The sequence below is a fragment of the Cheilinus undulatus genome, linkage group 24 (assembly GCF_018320785.1).
Source record: "Cheilinus undulatus linkage group 24, ASM1832078v1, whole genome shotgun sequence".
In the NCBI taxonomy this organism is placed as follows: Eukaryota; Metazoa; Chordata; class Actinopteri; order Labriformes; family Labridae; genus Cheilinus; species Cheilinus undulatus.
The window spans coordinates 1-16,689 of record NC_054888.1 but is presented as its reverse complement, the minus strand read 5'-3'; the positions used below and the strand labels follow the sequence as shown (position 1 = coordinate 16,689).

Sequence of the window (16,689 nt, the reverse complement as noted above, 5' to 3'; positions counted from 1 at the left end):
CAACAACACATCTCAAAAAAGTTGGGACGGGGCAACAACAGGCTGGAAAAGTAAAGCTGAGGGAGCATTTAGGTACTGACTAGGTCAACAGTCAACAGGTCAGCAACATGACTGGGTATAAAAGGAGCATTTTAGAGAGGCAGAGTGTCTCAGAGGTACACCAGTCTGTGAAAAACTGTAGATGATTTCAGTAAATGTGAAATGGTGAGGACCTTGAAACTCCAACCATCTACAGCCCATAATATCACCAAAAACCCTTGAAGGGTGAGTCCGGATATCTCCATGTTACAGTTTTTGAGGTTAACTCTGAGAGGAAGGGGGCCACGTGCGTCTGAAAGTTCCCCTTACCTGTTTAAATGGCCAACATTTTACCTGAAACATCCTCATAGAACAGCAGAGACTGTAGCTGCGTGTTCCTAACGTGAACCCACAGCGCCCTCTGCTGGTCACTCTCAGTCTGATGTTTCTCCACAGCCGTCCTGTGAACAATAATATTGATTATGACCGTTTATTAAAAAGTAAAGGAGGACTGGGATGACTTAGACATGTATAAAATAAATAACTCTGAGCTCAGTAATTGTTTAAATGTGTTAAAGCTACAGAGCTTGTTCAGCTGGTTGTGTGATGAAAGCTCTAGTCGTCTGATTCTCACTAGTTTGTCCCACAGGCCCTGAATGCAGCGCTAATCCATTTCTGTGGGCACACTGATTTTCATTAATGAACTAAAATACCAAAAATATCATGTTTACATTTGAAATATTAAATTATATCTAATATTTGCCTCTGAAAAATCGATAAATAAAACAACATCATGAATAGTGCTGACGTGACATCAGGAGCACTGACTCTCTCCGGCTCTTTACTCTGTCCTGTTTTATTCTGTTTGCTTTTATCTGCTGTTTTTATTTTATTCATTTTTATCCGTAAAGTGACCCTGAGTGTTCAGAAAGGCGCTCATAAATAAACTGTATTATTATTCTCATTATTATTATGACGTCATCGCGCACAGCTAAAGCCCGCCCCTCCGTCGCACGTGCCGGATGTTGTCATCCCCGTATCTGTTGGGTCTACGCTGCAGCCAGTGCTGCGGGCAGCAGAAAGGGAATAAAAGCCTCTTTAAAGATTATTTTTTAACTTTTCCCGGAGCAGACGGATTCAGCTGGAGCTCATGAACCTACCGGAGAGTTTCCAGAAGTTTCACCGCAGCAGGAAGTCCGTTAGCAGCTAGTTTAGCTCCAGGCTAGCCGGCTAGCTCCAGAGCTAGCAGCCTGTCAGAGAGGTGAGTGGATTTAAACCCGTAAAAACATCAAATATCGACGTTTAGAACCAAACATGAAGGCGACTGATGGCCAGGAACGGGACTAGAGGGTGAACGGACTGTGTGTGGTCTGCCAGGGTGTCAGCAGAGAGGTTGAGCCGCTGAAACGGTAGCATTAGCCGGTGTTTAGCAGCCAGTGTCCAGTGTTGACCAGGGAAGCTACACCTGCAGCCATAGGCGCAGACACACCTGTTTGAAATGAGCTGATTACCTGCCAGCCCTCACACCTGTGCTCACCTGTAACTCACTGATTCTTGGGATAAAACAGGTTTAAATTTGCAGCTGTTTGGTGAAACCTGCTCAGTCTGTGCTGTTGCTCCAGTTAGGGCCCTGCACCGTCAGACACAGCCAAACACACCATGCTTTATTTACCTGGTCTGACAGAGGGCTGAACAGTGATTAGTTACGATTATCTTTCCCAATACTGCGATTTAATGTGCGATTATTTCTAGGTTCCCCAGTCCTCTGCGCTGCAAACAAACACAAGCAAGAATGAGTATTAAAATGTGAGACAAAGCTAGGAATACACAGACAAAGAAAAGCCTTTGGTTCATTTGGTAAACTGGTATCAGGCGCTACGGTGAAGGGATGATCTGTTTTTGTTTTTGTTTTGAGTGAGAAAAACGCATACGTGAGGGAGAAAAGTAGGATTTTTGTTAAAAAAACAAAAATAACTGTGTTTGCATGTAGTGTAGCGCAGTGATGCTCAACCTGTGGCTCCCTAACGGCTTCATTTCAAATATTATTCCCCCAGAAAACCTGAAAAAACAGTTTTTGCCACTTTAACCCATTTCAGCTGTCTTTTGCCGTTAAATACCGGTTTCATTTTTTCCCAAAATTTTGCCTCTTCTTTTTTAAACCATTTTTTTGCCACTTTCTGCCCATTTAAGCATCCTTTTGCCATTTCATCCCACTTGTCTCCTTTTTTTTTTAATGCCCATTTTTGCTAGTCTAGACTGCTTTTTGCCCATTTTGGTCACTTTTCACTCATTTTTTTGCTACTGTCTGACTATTTTCCTTGTTTTCTCCCAATTTTTTTGCCCCTTTTCACACATTTTTGCTGCTTTTTGGCTGTTTTTGCCACTTTCCCCCACTCTTCACCACTTAGACTGCGGCTCTTACAAAGGTATTTTCAACAGTTTGGTTGAGCAGGGTTGAGTAACACTGCTGTAGAGCATAAACATCCACCGTAAAACTGTATCTGGTTTTCTGACACATTTCAGGTTAAAGAAATATTGCACTGTCTGCGATCAGAATACTGCAGCAGGCCATACTGTGGTTTAATCTAATTTGCGATTAATTGCCCAGCCCTAGTCTAATGTGTGTTTAGAGTTTTTCAATCATTATCTGGCATTCTTAGTACACATATGTGCTGTTACATGTTGAATATTCACTTCTGTTCATTTTTAGACTACGCCTTTAAAAGATCTAACATCATATGTTTACTTTTAGTCTAAATAGAAAAGGTCATGTTTTCTTATTTAACAAACATATTTTAGTATTAAAAGAGACTATTACTTTAATAACCCCACAGCACTGAAGAAACATATTGTAAGCATATTCATTTAAAACAAATAAAACAGTGGCCTCATTACAACACACAGTTCTGAAATGTACACCACTCAAGTCAATGGCTTCCTGCTAAACAACTTAATTTAACTATTTGGTCCAAAAAATAACAATCCTGAGCACTGTGATAAACATCTTTCAAGGAATATAAGGTACAATGAAGCAACCCCATCCCCATATAATCAAATATCAAACCATCATAGTAAAAATAAAGTCGTTACCAGGAGGACGTAAGCCAGATGAACATGGCGTAACAGTGAAGTGAGAGAGGGAAGGCACACCTCATCCCCTCGGATGGACGATACGGAAGAAATATAGGAGGAATTACATAAATAAAGATAAAAAGAGGTTAATGAAACATTTCAGGTCATATTGGTATTTACTGTGATCAACAGTTATATTCTAGCCTCCATTTAGGACCGTCTGGAGGTGACGTAAACCCCCTCTTTCACTGATATGCATGAGTTGTTCACGTTAGCCATCTTGTTTCCCCTCTGTTGCTGGCTACTGCAGACCTCTCCTTTAAAAGCAAACATTTATGTCATAATCTAATCAGATGTTTTTTATAAAGAAGAGACGGTGTTGACATGCTATGGTTGTGACAGTAGCAGAGTCCAAAAATATGAACAAGTTTAAGAGGAAATATTGATCTTGAAGCCTGCAGTAGAGCTGAAGGTTTGAACATGGGGTCCTCAGGAATGTAGCTGACCTTGTAGTTGCCTGATTTTACTGCTTTTATAAATATCTGACGGTGGTGATGACCACAAAACAACAGTAAACATTGTTAAAAACTCACAGTTTTTAGTTTTTAATACATATTATAATTCACTCTTTCATGTGGTAAAGATATTATTCAAATCAATTATTACTTTTTGTTTTTTTAATCAAGTTGAAGTGATTATCTCCTATCTGAGGACAACTGGTTTTGTAGGCAGTGGGCCAGCATATAATCATTAAATTAACAAAAAATAAAAATAAACCTAGAAAAGAACCTTACATATGTGCAAACGATCCCTTGATTCTTTTTATTCATGAAAATGTTTTAAATTTCCAACAGAACTAGCACTTTTCTTAGTGGGGCATGTTTTTGCCAAAGTTTCAAGAACCGGTGAATTACTGAATCATAGAGCCAACGGCAGACAGGTGATGGCGTGGCGCCTTGCAAAAGGAAAGGCTGGAATGTTTTATAAGCTTTAAAGGATAACATCACCAAAGGCAAGGCTGGAATGTTTTATGGGCTTCAACATTCGAGATGGGATGTTCTATTGGCCTACAAGGATGGTATCATCTTTACAGGCAAGGCTGGAATGTTTTCAAAGCTTTAAAGGATTCCACCTTTAAAAAAAAAGGCTGGAATGTTTTCAAAGCTTTAAAGGATGACATTCTAGAGGCAAGGCTGGAATGTTTTATGGGCTTCAGCATTCAGGGGTGGGAGGTTCTATAGGCCTAAAAAGATGACATCATCTTTAATGGCAAGGCTGGAATGTATTCAAAGCTTTCAAAGATGCCACCTTTAAAAAACAGCTGGAATGTTTTCAAAGCTTTTAAGGATGACATTCTAGAGGCAAGAATGGAATGTTTATGGATAGAATATTTCATAGGCCTTAAAGGGTAGAATCATCTTGTAAAAGCAAGGCTGGAATCTTCCAATTACTTTAAAAGATGACATCATCTTTAAACATGCGGGGATAGAATGTGTTATACACCTTGAAGGATGGCATCACCTTTAAAGGATCACCTTTAAAGTCAAGGCTTGAATGTTTTCAAAGCTTTAAAAGAGAACACCATCTTTAAACATTCAGGCATAGAATGTTTTATAGGCCTAAAAGGATGGAATCCTCATCCTCAGAGGTAGAGGACAGAATGTTGGTGAAGCTGGGGATGTTGGGGCCTTTCCCCTTTATTTTTGCCACAGTTGCCTGGTTGTTGACTTATGGTGGAAGTAGGCGGAGCTTGGGAGGAGGGAGGGGTTTCCTCAGTTATGTCCATGTTCATGTTTCTCTCCTCCGTTTTCAGTATGGCGTCTTCGTTTAAAATCCCTAAGAAGAAACGCCCTGAGGACTCTGACTCCGCCTCCATGCACATGCAGTCACCGCTGTCTCGCCTCCAAAGCCCCGCCCCTCAGTTTAAGGTGGTATTACTGATATATTAAGGTGGTAATACTGATTCATGTTGATCCTGATTCAGTCTCGTCCAAACAGAGTTACGCCAACCAGTCTGGCAGAGGCAGCGCTGGCAGGATGCATGCTGGGAACTCATCAGGCTCCTCAGCAGAGAGTCAGAGGTTTGTACAGTGCCCCCTAAAGGCCATCACAGAGATGACAATGATAAACAGAGCCATATTTACCTTGTTTTGGTTCTCTCTGTCAGCTCGCCATTGTTCAAGAAAGTCGTCAAAACGCTACTGGGACTCAACAGCCCTCACAGAGCCTCAACAGCAAATCACAGAGCAGCAGGAGGCTCCAACAGCCAATCACAGCCCGGGCAGAGAGGAGAGACCTCGGCGCGTTTCTCTAACGGGTGAGATGAGCAGTTGATTAATCAGCCTAGCTGATCATAAGGAACATTTTACGGAATAGAACAGATTTTTGACAGTCCGAAGAGCCTGCTGTCCTCATATGTAGACATAATGTTTGGGGCAGTCTACTTCCTGTTCAAAGGCGAGGCCGAGGTCTTAAACCTATCTGGTCCTGCTGGTCCCAAATAAGAGGAAGGAACTAGAAGTGCATTCACACTGCAGCCCTAAATTCAGCCCTGTGCTCTCCAATGTTTGTCCACTAGATGGCGTCCTAAGAGAGCATCAGACCGTCTGCTGCAGCCTGCAGACACCTCGGAGTCTCCGTCCCCACCACAGAAGAAGAGTGACCTCAGCAGTAAGACTTCTGATGATTCCTCCACCTAAAGCCCGTCTGTGATCTCTGCTGCTCCTGATCTCTGCTGCTCCTGCATCTAAAAGCTTATTAATGAATTAAATATTTAACCCTTCAGGTTCCTCCTCGTTTAACCGCATCTCTGTGAAGTCTGTGGACTCACTGGCAGAGCTGCAGACACAGGAGCATGCTGGGAGTTTGAGTTCTGTGTTGAGGAGGCAAGCAGAGGTGAGTCTGGTAAAGGTTAAAGGTCGTGAGATCTTCTGATTTAACCTGCCACATGGTCGTGATTTTCCCTTTAACCTCAGAGTGACACTGGCGACTCTCCAGAGAAGAAGAACTCCTCAGAGGATGACTTCCTGTCCCCACCCAGACTCAGGATCAGACTCTCTGCTCAGAAACCTCCCCACAAAGACCTCCACAGACCCCCCATCTCTCTGGCAACACCTGACAGGAGGCGGAGTCTGGACCGGACGGCATGGCGCAACGCCAGCAGCAACCCGCAGGACGACCCCGGGGAGAGAGAGAGGAAGAGGTGGAGCGAGTTCAGAGAGAGGAAGAGGACGAAGACGCCAACCGTCCTGCAGAACCGACCGAAGAAACAGGAGAGACAGAACCCAACAGAACCCAGTGAGTCTGAGAGAACGGGTTCTGATGACCGACAGCATGGAGCTCGCCATGAGAGCCAGAGTCTCTGATACTGATCCTTTTTATACTCTGTCTCTGCATACCAGGCACTGACTCACTTATGATCAATAATATTATCTGCAGAAAGATGCTGATGTGTGTTCTTCTTTAGTTGTTCTGTCCAGTGAGGATGAGGAGGACGGGGAGGATGAAGGAGACAGGGTCCAAAAGACACCACAAAGAACCATCACAGGGCCGGAGTCATGCCTGAGAAACTCAGAGAAGAGAGGGGAAACAGAAAAGGTGAGGAGAGGGTTAAATCTGAATACATCTAGATCTGAGGAGTTTAATTTCCCTAAAGGAGCAGAGGAGATCAGGGAAACTTTCAAGCAGACACGATAAATGTCTGAAAAGTGATAAGACAAACAGCAAAGGTGGGCGTGATTTATCTTAAACGTATGAAAACACGATGTGTTAAGTCACTTCACTGACACTGGTCATACAGAAGACTTGGATCTGATTGCATCGTTCAGATTAGAAGTGGTAGTCAGTGATGTGGACACAACTCACTGGAAAAGGTCTGATGGTTTAGACTGGAGCAGAGGTGGTCTGGGATGGCTGCATCTGGACCAGGGTTAGAGACCACCTCATCAGCTGATGAGGTCTCCTGTGTTGTACAGCTGAGGACTATGACAACTATTAAAAAAAGAGGGAACAGAAAACATGCAGGAAAAAGCCCATACTCCCCAGCTTCACAAAAATTCCATTCTCTGCCTTTGATGATGACATCCTTTAAAGTTTATAAAGCATCTTGTTCTCTGCCTTTGATGATGTCATCCTTTAAAGTATATAAAGCATCTTGTTCTCTGCCTTTGATGATGACATCCTTTAGACTTTATAAAACATTCCATTCTTTGCCTTTGATGATGACATCCTTTAAAGTATATAAAGCATCTTGTTCTCTGCCTTTGATGATGTCATCCTTTAAAGTATATAAAGCATCTTGTTCTCTGCCTTTGATGATGTCATCCTTTAAAGTATATAAAGCATCTTGTTCTCTGCCTTTGATGATGTCATCCTTTAAAGTTTATAAAGCATCTTGTTCTCTGCCTTTGATGATGTCATCCTTTAAAGTATATAAAGCATCTTGTTCTCTGCCTTTGATGATGACATCCTTTAGACTTTATAAAACATTCCATTCTTTGCCTTTGATGATGACATCCTTTATGTTTTAAAACATTCCATTCTCTGCCTTTGATGATGACATCCTTCAAAGGTTTTAAAACATTCCATTTTTTGCCTTTGATGACCACATTCTTAAGAGTTTATAAAACATTCTGTAAAAGTTTTTTAACATTCCATTCTCTGCCTTTGATAATGACATCCTTTAAAAGTTTAAAATATTCCATTCTCTGCCTTTGATAATGACATCCTTTAAAGGTTTTAAAACATTCCATTCTCTGCCTTTGATAATGACATCCTTTAAAGATTTTAAAACATTCCATTCTCTGCCTTTGATAATGACATCCTTTAGACTTTATGAAACATTTTGTTCTGTGCCTTTGATGATGGCATCCTTGAGACTTAATGAAACATTCCGTTCTCTGCCTTTGATGATGGCATCCTTTAGACTTAATGAAACATTCCGTTCTCTGCCTTTGATGATGGCATCCTTTAGACTTTATGAAACATTCCGTTCTCTGCCTTTGATGATGGTGTCCTTTAGACTTTATGAAACATTCCATTCTCTGCCTTTGATGATGGTGTCCTTTAGACTTTATGAAACATTCCATTCTCTGCCTTTGATGACCACATTCTTAAGAGTTTATAAAACATTCTGTAAAGGTTTTTAAACATTCCATTCTCTGCCTTTGATGACTACATTCTTAAGAGTTTATAAAACATTCTGTAAAGGTTTTAAAACATTCCGTTCTCTGCCTTTGATGATGGCATCCTTTAGACTTTATGAAACATTCCATTCTCTGCGTTTGATGATGGCATCCTTTAGACTTTATGAAACATTCCGTTCTCTGCCTTTGATGATGGTGTCCTTAAGACTTTATGAAACATTCCATTCTCTGTGTTTGATGATGGCATCCTTTAGACTTTATGAAACATTCCGTTCTCTGCCTTTGATGATGGTGTCCTTTAGACTTTAAAATATTCCATTCTCTGCCTTTGATGATGGCATCCTTTAGACTTTATGAAACATTCCATTCTCTGCCTTTGATGATGGCATCCTTTAGACTTTATGAAACATTCCATTCTCTGCCTTTGATGACCACATTCTTAAGAGTTTATAAAACATTCTGTAAAGGTTTTTAAACATTCCATTCTCTGCCTTTGATGACTACATTCTTAAGAGTTTATAAAACATTCTGTAAAGGTTTTAAAACATTCCGTTCTCTGCCTTTGATGATGGCATCCTTTAGACTTTATGAAACATTCCATTCTCTGCGTTTGATGATGGCATCCTTTAGACTTTATGAAACATTCCGTTCTCTGCCTTTGATGATGGTGTCCTTAAGACTTTATGAAACATTCCATTCTCTGTGTTTGATGATGGCATCCTTTAGACTTTATGAAACATTCCGTTCTCTGCCTTTGATGATGGTGTCCTTTAGACTTTATGTAACATTCCATTCTCTGCCTTTGATGACCACATTCTTAAGAGTTTATAAAACCTTCCGTAAAGGTTTTTTAACATTCTATTCTCTGCTTTTGAAGATGGCTTCCTTTAAAGGTTTAAAACATTCCATTCTCTGCCTTTGATAATGACATCCTTTAGACTTTATGAAACTTTTTTTTCTCTGCCTTTGATGATGGCATCCTTTAGACGTTATGAAACATTCCATTCTCTGCCTTTGATGATGGCATCCTTTAGACTTTATGAAACATTCCGTTCTCTGCCTTTGATGATGGCTTCCTTTAAAGGTTTAAAATATTCCATTCTCTGCCTTTGATAATGACATCCTTTAAAGGTTTTAAAACATTCCATTCTCTGCCTTTGATAATGACATCCTTTAGACTTTATGAAACATTTTTTTCTCTGCCTTTGATGATGGCATCCTTTAGACTTTATGAAACATTCAATTTTCTGCCTTTGATGATGGCATCCTTTAGACTTTATGAAACATTCAATTTTCTGCCTTTGATGATGGCATCCTTTAGACTTTATGAAACATTCCATTCTCTGCCTTTGATGACCACATTCTTAAGAGTTTATAAAACATTTCGTTCTCTGCCTTTGACGATGGCTTCCTTTAAAGGTTTAAAATATTCCATTCCCTGCCTTTGATCATGACACCCTTTAAAGTTTATAAAACATTTCGTTCTCTGCCTTTGATAATGACATCCTTTAGACTTTATGAAACCTTTTTTTTCTCTGCCTTTGATGATGGCGTCCTTTAGACTTTATGAAACATTACGTTCTCTGCCTTTGAAGATGGCTTCCTTTAAAGGTTTAAAACATTCCATTCTCTGCCTTTGATGACCACATTCTTTAAAGTTTATAAAACATTTCGTTCTCTGCCTTTGATGATGGCTTCCTTTAAAGGTTTAAAATATTCCATTCTCTGCCTTTGATAATGACATCCTTTAAAGGTTTTAAAACATTCCATTCTCTGCCTTTGATAATGACATCCTTTAGACTTTATGAAACATTTTTTTCTCTGCCTTTGATGATGGCATCCTTTAGACTTCATTAAACATTCCATTTTCTGTCTTTGATGATGGCATCCTTTAGACTTTATGAAACATTCCATTCTCTGCCTTTGATGACCACATTCTTTAAAGTTTATAAAACATTTCGTTCTCTGCCTTTGATGATGGCTTCCTTTAAAGGTTTAAAATATTCCATTCTCTGCCTTTGATAATGACATCCTTTAAAGGTTTTAAAACATTCCATTCTCTGCCTTTGATGATTGCTTCCTTTATAGGTTTAAAATATTCCATTCTCTGCCTTTGATCATGACACCCTTTAAAGTTTATAAAACATTCCGTTCTTTGCCTTTGATGATGGCATCCTTTAGACTTTATGAAACATTCCGTTCTCTGCCTTTGATGATGGCGTCCTTTAGACTTTATGAAACATTCCGTTCTCTGCCTTTGATGATGGCGTCCTTTAGACTTTATGAAACATTCCATTCTCTGCGTTTGATGATGGCATCCTTTAGACTTTATGAAACATTCCGTTCTCTGCCTTTGATGATGGTGTCCTTTAGACTTTATGTAACATTCCATTCTCTGCCTTTGATGACCACATTCTTAAGAGTTTATAAAACATTCCGTAAAGGTTTTTTAACATTCTATTCTCTGCCTTTGAAGATGGCATCCTTTAGACTTTATGAAACATTCCATTCTCTGCCTTTGATAATGACATCCTTTAGACTTTATTAAACTTTTTTTTCTCTGCCTTTGATGATGGCATCCTTTAGACTTTATGAAACATTCCATTCTCTGCCTTTGATGACCACATTCTTTAAAGTTTATAAAACATTTCGTTCTCTGCCTTTGATGATGGCTTCCTTTAAAGGTTTAAAATATTCCATTCTCTGCCTTTGATCATGACACCCTTTAAAGTTTATAAAACATTTCGTTCTCTGCCTTTGATGATTGCTTCCTTTATAGGTTTAAAATATTCCATTCTCTGCCTTTGATCATGACACCCTTTAAAGTTTATAAAACATTCCGTTCTTTGCCTTTGATGATGGCATCCTTTAGACTTTATGAAACATTCCGTTCTCTGCCTTTGATGATGGCGTCTTTTAGACTTTATGAAACATTCCGTTCTCTGCCTTTGATGATGGCATCCTTTAGAGTTTATAAAACATTCCATTCTCTGCCTTTGGTCTGGCCTGGTTTTGGGCTTCCCTGGTTCTGGTCTGGCCTGGTCTGATCAGGTTCTGGTCTGCCCTGGTTCTGGTCTAGCCTGGTCTGGCCTGGCTGTAACGTCATATCTGAGGTCTGGCTGTGTGTTTCAGGTTATAGTGAGTGGTGTGGTGTCCAGGCTGTAAACAAAGAGAGCAGACTGTTTATCCTGGAGCAGCTGCAGGTCTAAATAAGAACAGCTCTTAGTCCTGTAGAGACACCAAAGATGGTGGTTTTCTCACTTCAGGTCTGTTGTGGTTTTCATGAGATTCTTTATAAGGGGTATAAAGGGGTTTATGTGCTCCTATTAGAGCCTGTTTGAAGAACTAGATACACAGAAACATTGGTCACCAGCAGAGGGCGCTCTGACTACACATTAGAATCTTCTCAGCTCCAGGATGGATGTTATGATGTTAATAATAGTCATAACTTTATTTGTATAGCACTTTAAAACAAGGGATTACAAAGTGCTTTGGCATGTGCAACAACAAACAAAATAACAAAGAAACAGAACCCAACAAAAAATAAGAAAGACAGAACTAATCACACCCAGATAACATCAGCAGAACCCAAACACTTCAAGAATCCAACCAAGAACCTCAGAGGATGTTAAGGATGGATGTTCTAGATGGTTGTTGTAGATGGTTGTTATAGATGGATGTTCTAGATGGATGTTGTAGATGGATGTAGATGGATGGATGATGGATGGATCTTATAGATGGATGTTACGGATAGATGATGGATGTTACGGGTGGATGATGGATGTTACGGATGGATGATGGATGTTACGGATGGATGATGGATGTTACGGATGGATGATGGATGTTACGGATGGATGATGGGTGGATGGTACATGTGCTGCCTTGTGTTCATTGTCTCCCTATTGGTTGTCTGACAGGTTCATCAGCCGTCACCGTTCAGAGGGGACTCAGACGGGCACGAGTCTCCGCCTCCGTCCTTCCTTCAGCTTGAGTTCAACTCTCTTCACACAGGCCTGACGCACGCACACGCCAACGGGGAGCTGCTGGTGAGTTCATAGTAAATTTACAGAATTTCATCATCTGGAAGATTTTTTTTCTGACTGTCAGCTGAAAAACCTCCAACAGAAGACTTCTTGGCTTTGATCTCAGAATTCTGACTTTGATCTCATGATTCTGACTTTGATCTCATGGTTCTGACTTTGATCTGAGGATTCTGACTTTGATGTCATGATTCTGACTTTGATCTCATGGTTCTGACTTTGATCTGAGGATTCTGACTTTGATGTCATGATTCTGACTTTGATCTCATGGTTCTGACTTTGATCTGAGGATTCTGACTTTGATGTCATGGTTCTGACTTTGATCTGAGGATTCTGACTTTGATGTCATGATTCTGACTTTGATCTCATGATTCTGACTTTGATCTCAGGGTTCTGACTTTGATCTCATGATTCTGACTTTGATCTCAGGGTTCTGACTTTGATCTCAGGATTCTGACTTTGATCTCGGGATTCTGACTTTGATCTCAGGATTCTGACTTTGACCTCTAGGAACTGTGGAGCTAGGACCAGGAACTGACTTTAGTGTTTAGAGTATCTCAGGGCTACAAAGACACCTCAGATTGAGTGTGTAGCTCTCTGGAGGTGTAGACCGCCATGGCATGGAGTCAAACCATACGTCTACACCTGCCTAACTCTCCTCTGGAGTATTCACAGTCCATCAGCTGCTGTGGGAATTTTAAACATTCCTGGCTGACTCCAGCTCTGTTACCTACTTAATGTTTTTCCATGTGCTGTTCCAGAACTCTCGCAGTTTATTTATTCTGCTTATAAACAGTGCAAACTAATTAGTCTGACCCATATTCTGGGACTTGTAGTCCAGTTTAAATAATCCACATGTGTTCTCCAGTCATGTGTGTTTACTTCTCTGACAGTGATAATTAAACAGACCTGTGTCAGGGCTTTAGTTCTGAGGTAGAGGTCTGAGCAAAGACATGGAGAGTAGATGTGAACCACGACGGTGGAAAGGTCTTCTTTGAGTCAGAGGCTTAAAAACCTTAGATGATCTGGGAAACACCAAACTCCCTTCAGCATCCAAACGCTGATGGGTTACCATGGTAACAGCCTGGAAAGCCCCCGTTACCCTGAGCCCCGCTCTCTGTGTGAGAGCTTGGTGAGTTTAACAGCTGCAGGTAAAAAGGAAAATAGTCCCAATGAGGCTGTAAATGGTCTGATTTAAGATTCAGGAGGGTTTGAGCCACAGCAGGAGGTCTGAGGGCACTGTCGGAGGTCTGAGGGTACTGTCGGAGGTCTGAGGGTACTGTCGGAGGTCTGAGGGTACTGTCGGAGGTCTGATGGTACTGTCGGAGGTCTGATGGTACTGTCGGAGGTTTGATGGTACTGTCGGAGGTTTGATGGTACTGTCGGAGGTTTGATGGTACTGTCGGAGGTTTGATGGTACTGTCGGAGGTCTGAGGGTACTGTCGGAGGTCTGAGGATACTGTCGGAGGTCTGAGGGCACTGTCGGAGGTCTGAGGGCACTGTCGGAGGTCTGAGGGCACTGTTGGAGGTCTGAGGGTACTGTCGGAGGTTTGATGGTACTGTCGGAGGTCTGAGGATACTGTCGGAGGTCTGAGGGTACTGTCGGAGGTCTGAGGGTACTGTCGGAGGTCTGAGGGTACTGTCGGAGGTCTGAGGGTATGACCTGAGTGATCTCTGTGACTTTTGACCTTACCTCTGCTGTAGGTTTTACCTTAGGAAGTGTGTTATGTTCATTTCCAGTGTTTTCTCACAAGTGTTTATTTTTATTTTTCCATGCAGATCACTGAACACTGCATCACCATCCCTCTGACAGGTAAGGTTTTTGTTTATGTTTGTTCTTTTTATTTAAAATCAAAGTTTATTATGTTTTTCCTGTAAATGTTAATTTTTTAACATTCAACATGAAATGTTTACAGATAAATACCTGCTGATGTTATGTTATGACTGAAAACATGGCCTCAGCAAAAATAAACCTGAAAGCCTCGTTTCACCATCATTCTGTCTTCCTGTTGTCTCTGTCAGGCGTGGAGGAAGGGGAGGTCACCGTGGTGGCGTCTCAGGTTCGGGGTTACGGTGTCTGGGACGGGGGCGTGGTTAGAAGCGGGACCTTGTTGGCTGATTGGAAAGGCCCCGCCCCTTCGCTACTCTTCCTGTGGGTGACGGACGCTCAGGCCAACCTGCTGCAGAAGGAACTGTCGGACATCCAGGCGTCTAACAACTCGACAGGTACTCAATGACACTGAGAGGCTCAGAGCGGCGTTCTCTGATTGGTTAAGTGTTTGTACATGTCAGCTTATTTATTCCTCCACTACACATTTTCCTAATGAGTTTCTGATCTCAGTAACGAGGGCTGAACGGTTCGGAGCTATAAAGGCTAATTCTTATTGATTCTCTGATACAGTCCAATGAATGATTCAGTCACACACATAAACCCTAAATGATTCTATACTATAACAAACACTATAAAAGATTAATGACACTGGGGCTACATGATTGGGAAATAAAACCTAACGTGATTATTTGGATTTTTCTCATTTTCAAAAACACAGTCAATAATAAGGAGAGCTGGATTTTTATACACTATTTTTAAAAATGTCATCACGAGAACGTTTGCCGGATGTGAAGTACAAAAGAGGATGAGGGCAACTGATCAAAGTAAGGAATCTGAGATCAAAATCAGAATTCTGAGATCAAAGTCAGAATTCTGAGATCAAAGTCAGGATTCTGAGCTCAATGACAGAATTCTGAGATCAAAGTCAGAATTCAGAGATCAAAATCAGAATTCTGAGATCAAAATCAGAATCATGAGATCAAAGTCAGGATTCTGAGATCAAAGTCAGAATCATGAGATCAAAGTCAGAATCCTCAGATCAAAGTCAGAATCCTGAGATCAAAGTCAGAACCATGAGATTAATGTCAGAATTCTGAAATCACAGTCAAGATTCCAAGATCAGTCAGAATTGAGATCAAAGTCAGAATTTAGAGATCAAAGTCAGAATTATGAGATCAGTCAGGATTCTGAGATCAAAGTCAGAATTCCGAAATTAAAGTCAGAATTCCGAGATCAAAGTCAGGATTCTGAGATCAAAGTCAGGTTCCTGAGATCAAAGTCAGAATCCCGAGATCAAAGTCAGAATTCTGAGATCAAAGCCAAAAAAATGAGATCAAAGTCAGAATTCCAAGATCAAAGTCAGAATTCCGAGATCAAGGTCAGAATTCTGAGATCAAAGTCAAAATTCTGAGATCCACGTCAGAATTCTGAGATCAAAGTCAGAAAAATGAGATCAACGTCAGAATTCCTAGATCAACCACCATGATGCTCGTTCAGTAGACATTTGAGTATCTAAGCCTTTTGCAGAAACTTGTTTCCTCAGCTTCTCTGCAGTTTTCTGACTGGTTTCTGAACCTTGTGCAGAAACTTGTTTCCTCAGCTTCTCTTCAGTTTTCTGACTGGTTTCTGAGCCTTTTGCAGAAACTTGTTTCCTCAGCTTCTCTGCAGTTTTCTGACTGGTTTCTGAGCCTTTTGCAGAAACTTGTTTCCTCAGCTTCTCTGCAGTTTTCTGACTGGTTTCTGAACCTTGTGCAGAAACTTGTTTCCTCAGCTTCTCTGCAGTTTTCTGACTGGTTTCTCTCTCAAACACGAGCTCATGTTAAAACAAGCAGCTGTGTTTGTCCTGCTGTTCAAACACATCAGTAATACTCTGGCTCACTCTCTGACTCTTCATCAACTTTCCATCTTCACACTCTTTCCATGCTCTCTGTTTGGCCTTTAAACACAGTGAGCTCTCACTCTGACACTTTTCTGTGAACCATCAGCGTCTCCCAAAAACAGAGAGGAACACCACCACAAAACGACCTAAAATATTAACGACATAAAACCTACAATCCTCGAAGGCCGATGAGTGGTGTCACTGTCCGCAGACGTCACTTCTTCTCTTTTAAGCTTTCCCCTTTTTCACTGTGGAGTGATTCCTCCTCTCATACAATGCCGTCTCTGCGGCAGCGTTTACCCGCCGTCCAACAATGATAATTTTCTGAATGAAAGCTTGACTGGAGCTGTGAAGCTTCATGGAAAATTAACTTCTGACAACTCCTGAAGGCCTGCAGCACTGGGCGGTAACCAGACAGCCAATCAGGAGCCTCTTCCAGCAGCAGCAGCCAATCACAGGGAGTTTAGAGGTGGATTCTGTGTTTGGGCTGCATGGATTGATTTAAGTGATGAAATTATCCATACGGGGAAAACACTAATGGGTGCCAGAGAGACCTGAGGGTGGAAACATGTCGAGGTTTGAGCTCAGACGGAGGAGAGATGAGCTCTTTGCTGCCTTTTTACTTCAGCGGGGATGACTGAGCCTAAATATACGCCCACAGGCTGGTCAAGGAGGGAAGAACAGGTCTGGAAATGATCCAGGATG

At 41.2% G+C, this 16,689-nt stretch overlaps 1 protein-coding gene across 1 annotated transcript; it reads left to right on the top strand.

Moving 5' to 3' along the window:
• Positions 1–1,041: 1,041 nt before the first annotated feature.
• Positions 1,042–14,526, top strand: LOC121506299. The gene is made up of 11 exons (XM_041782043.1): positions 1,042–1,279; positions 4,904–5,018; positions 5,089–5,171; positions 5,258–5,407; positions 5,669–5,760; positions 5,876–5,985; positions 6,066–6,387; positions 6,557–6,687; positions 12,152–12,280; positions 14,054–14,087; positions 14,297–14,526. Exons 2-11 carry the CDS (start codon positions 4,905–4,907, stop codon positions 14,509–14,511), a joined length of 1,380 nt encoding a protein of 459 aa, XP_041637977.1. The 5' UTR covers positions 1,042–1,279; position 4,904; the 3' UTR covers positions 14,512–14,526.
• Positions 14,527–16,689: the final 2,163 nt, after the last annotated feature.

Excerpts from the sequence above, each read along its gene's own strand:
- LOC121506299 (XM_041782043.1), top strand. The coding sequence starts at position 4,905 with ATGGCGTCTTCGTTTAAAATCCCTAAGAAGAAACGCCCTGAGGACTCT. Across the intron at positions 5,761-5,875 it reads GAAGAAGAGTGACCTCAGCA|GTTCCTCCTCGTTTAACCGC; the intron begins GTAAGACTTCTG and ends TTAACCCTTCAG. Across the intron at positions 5,986-6,065 it reads TGTTGAGGAGGCAAGCAGAG|AGTGACACTGGCGACTCTCC; the intron begins GTGAGTCTGGTA and ends CTTTAACCTCAG.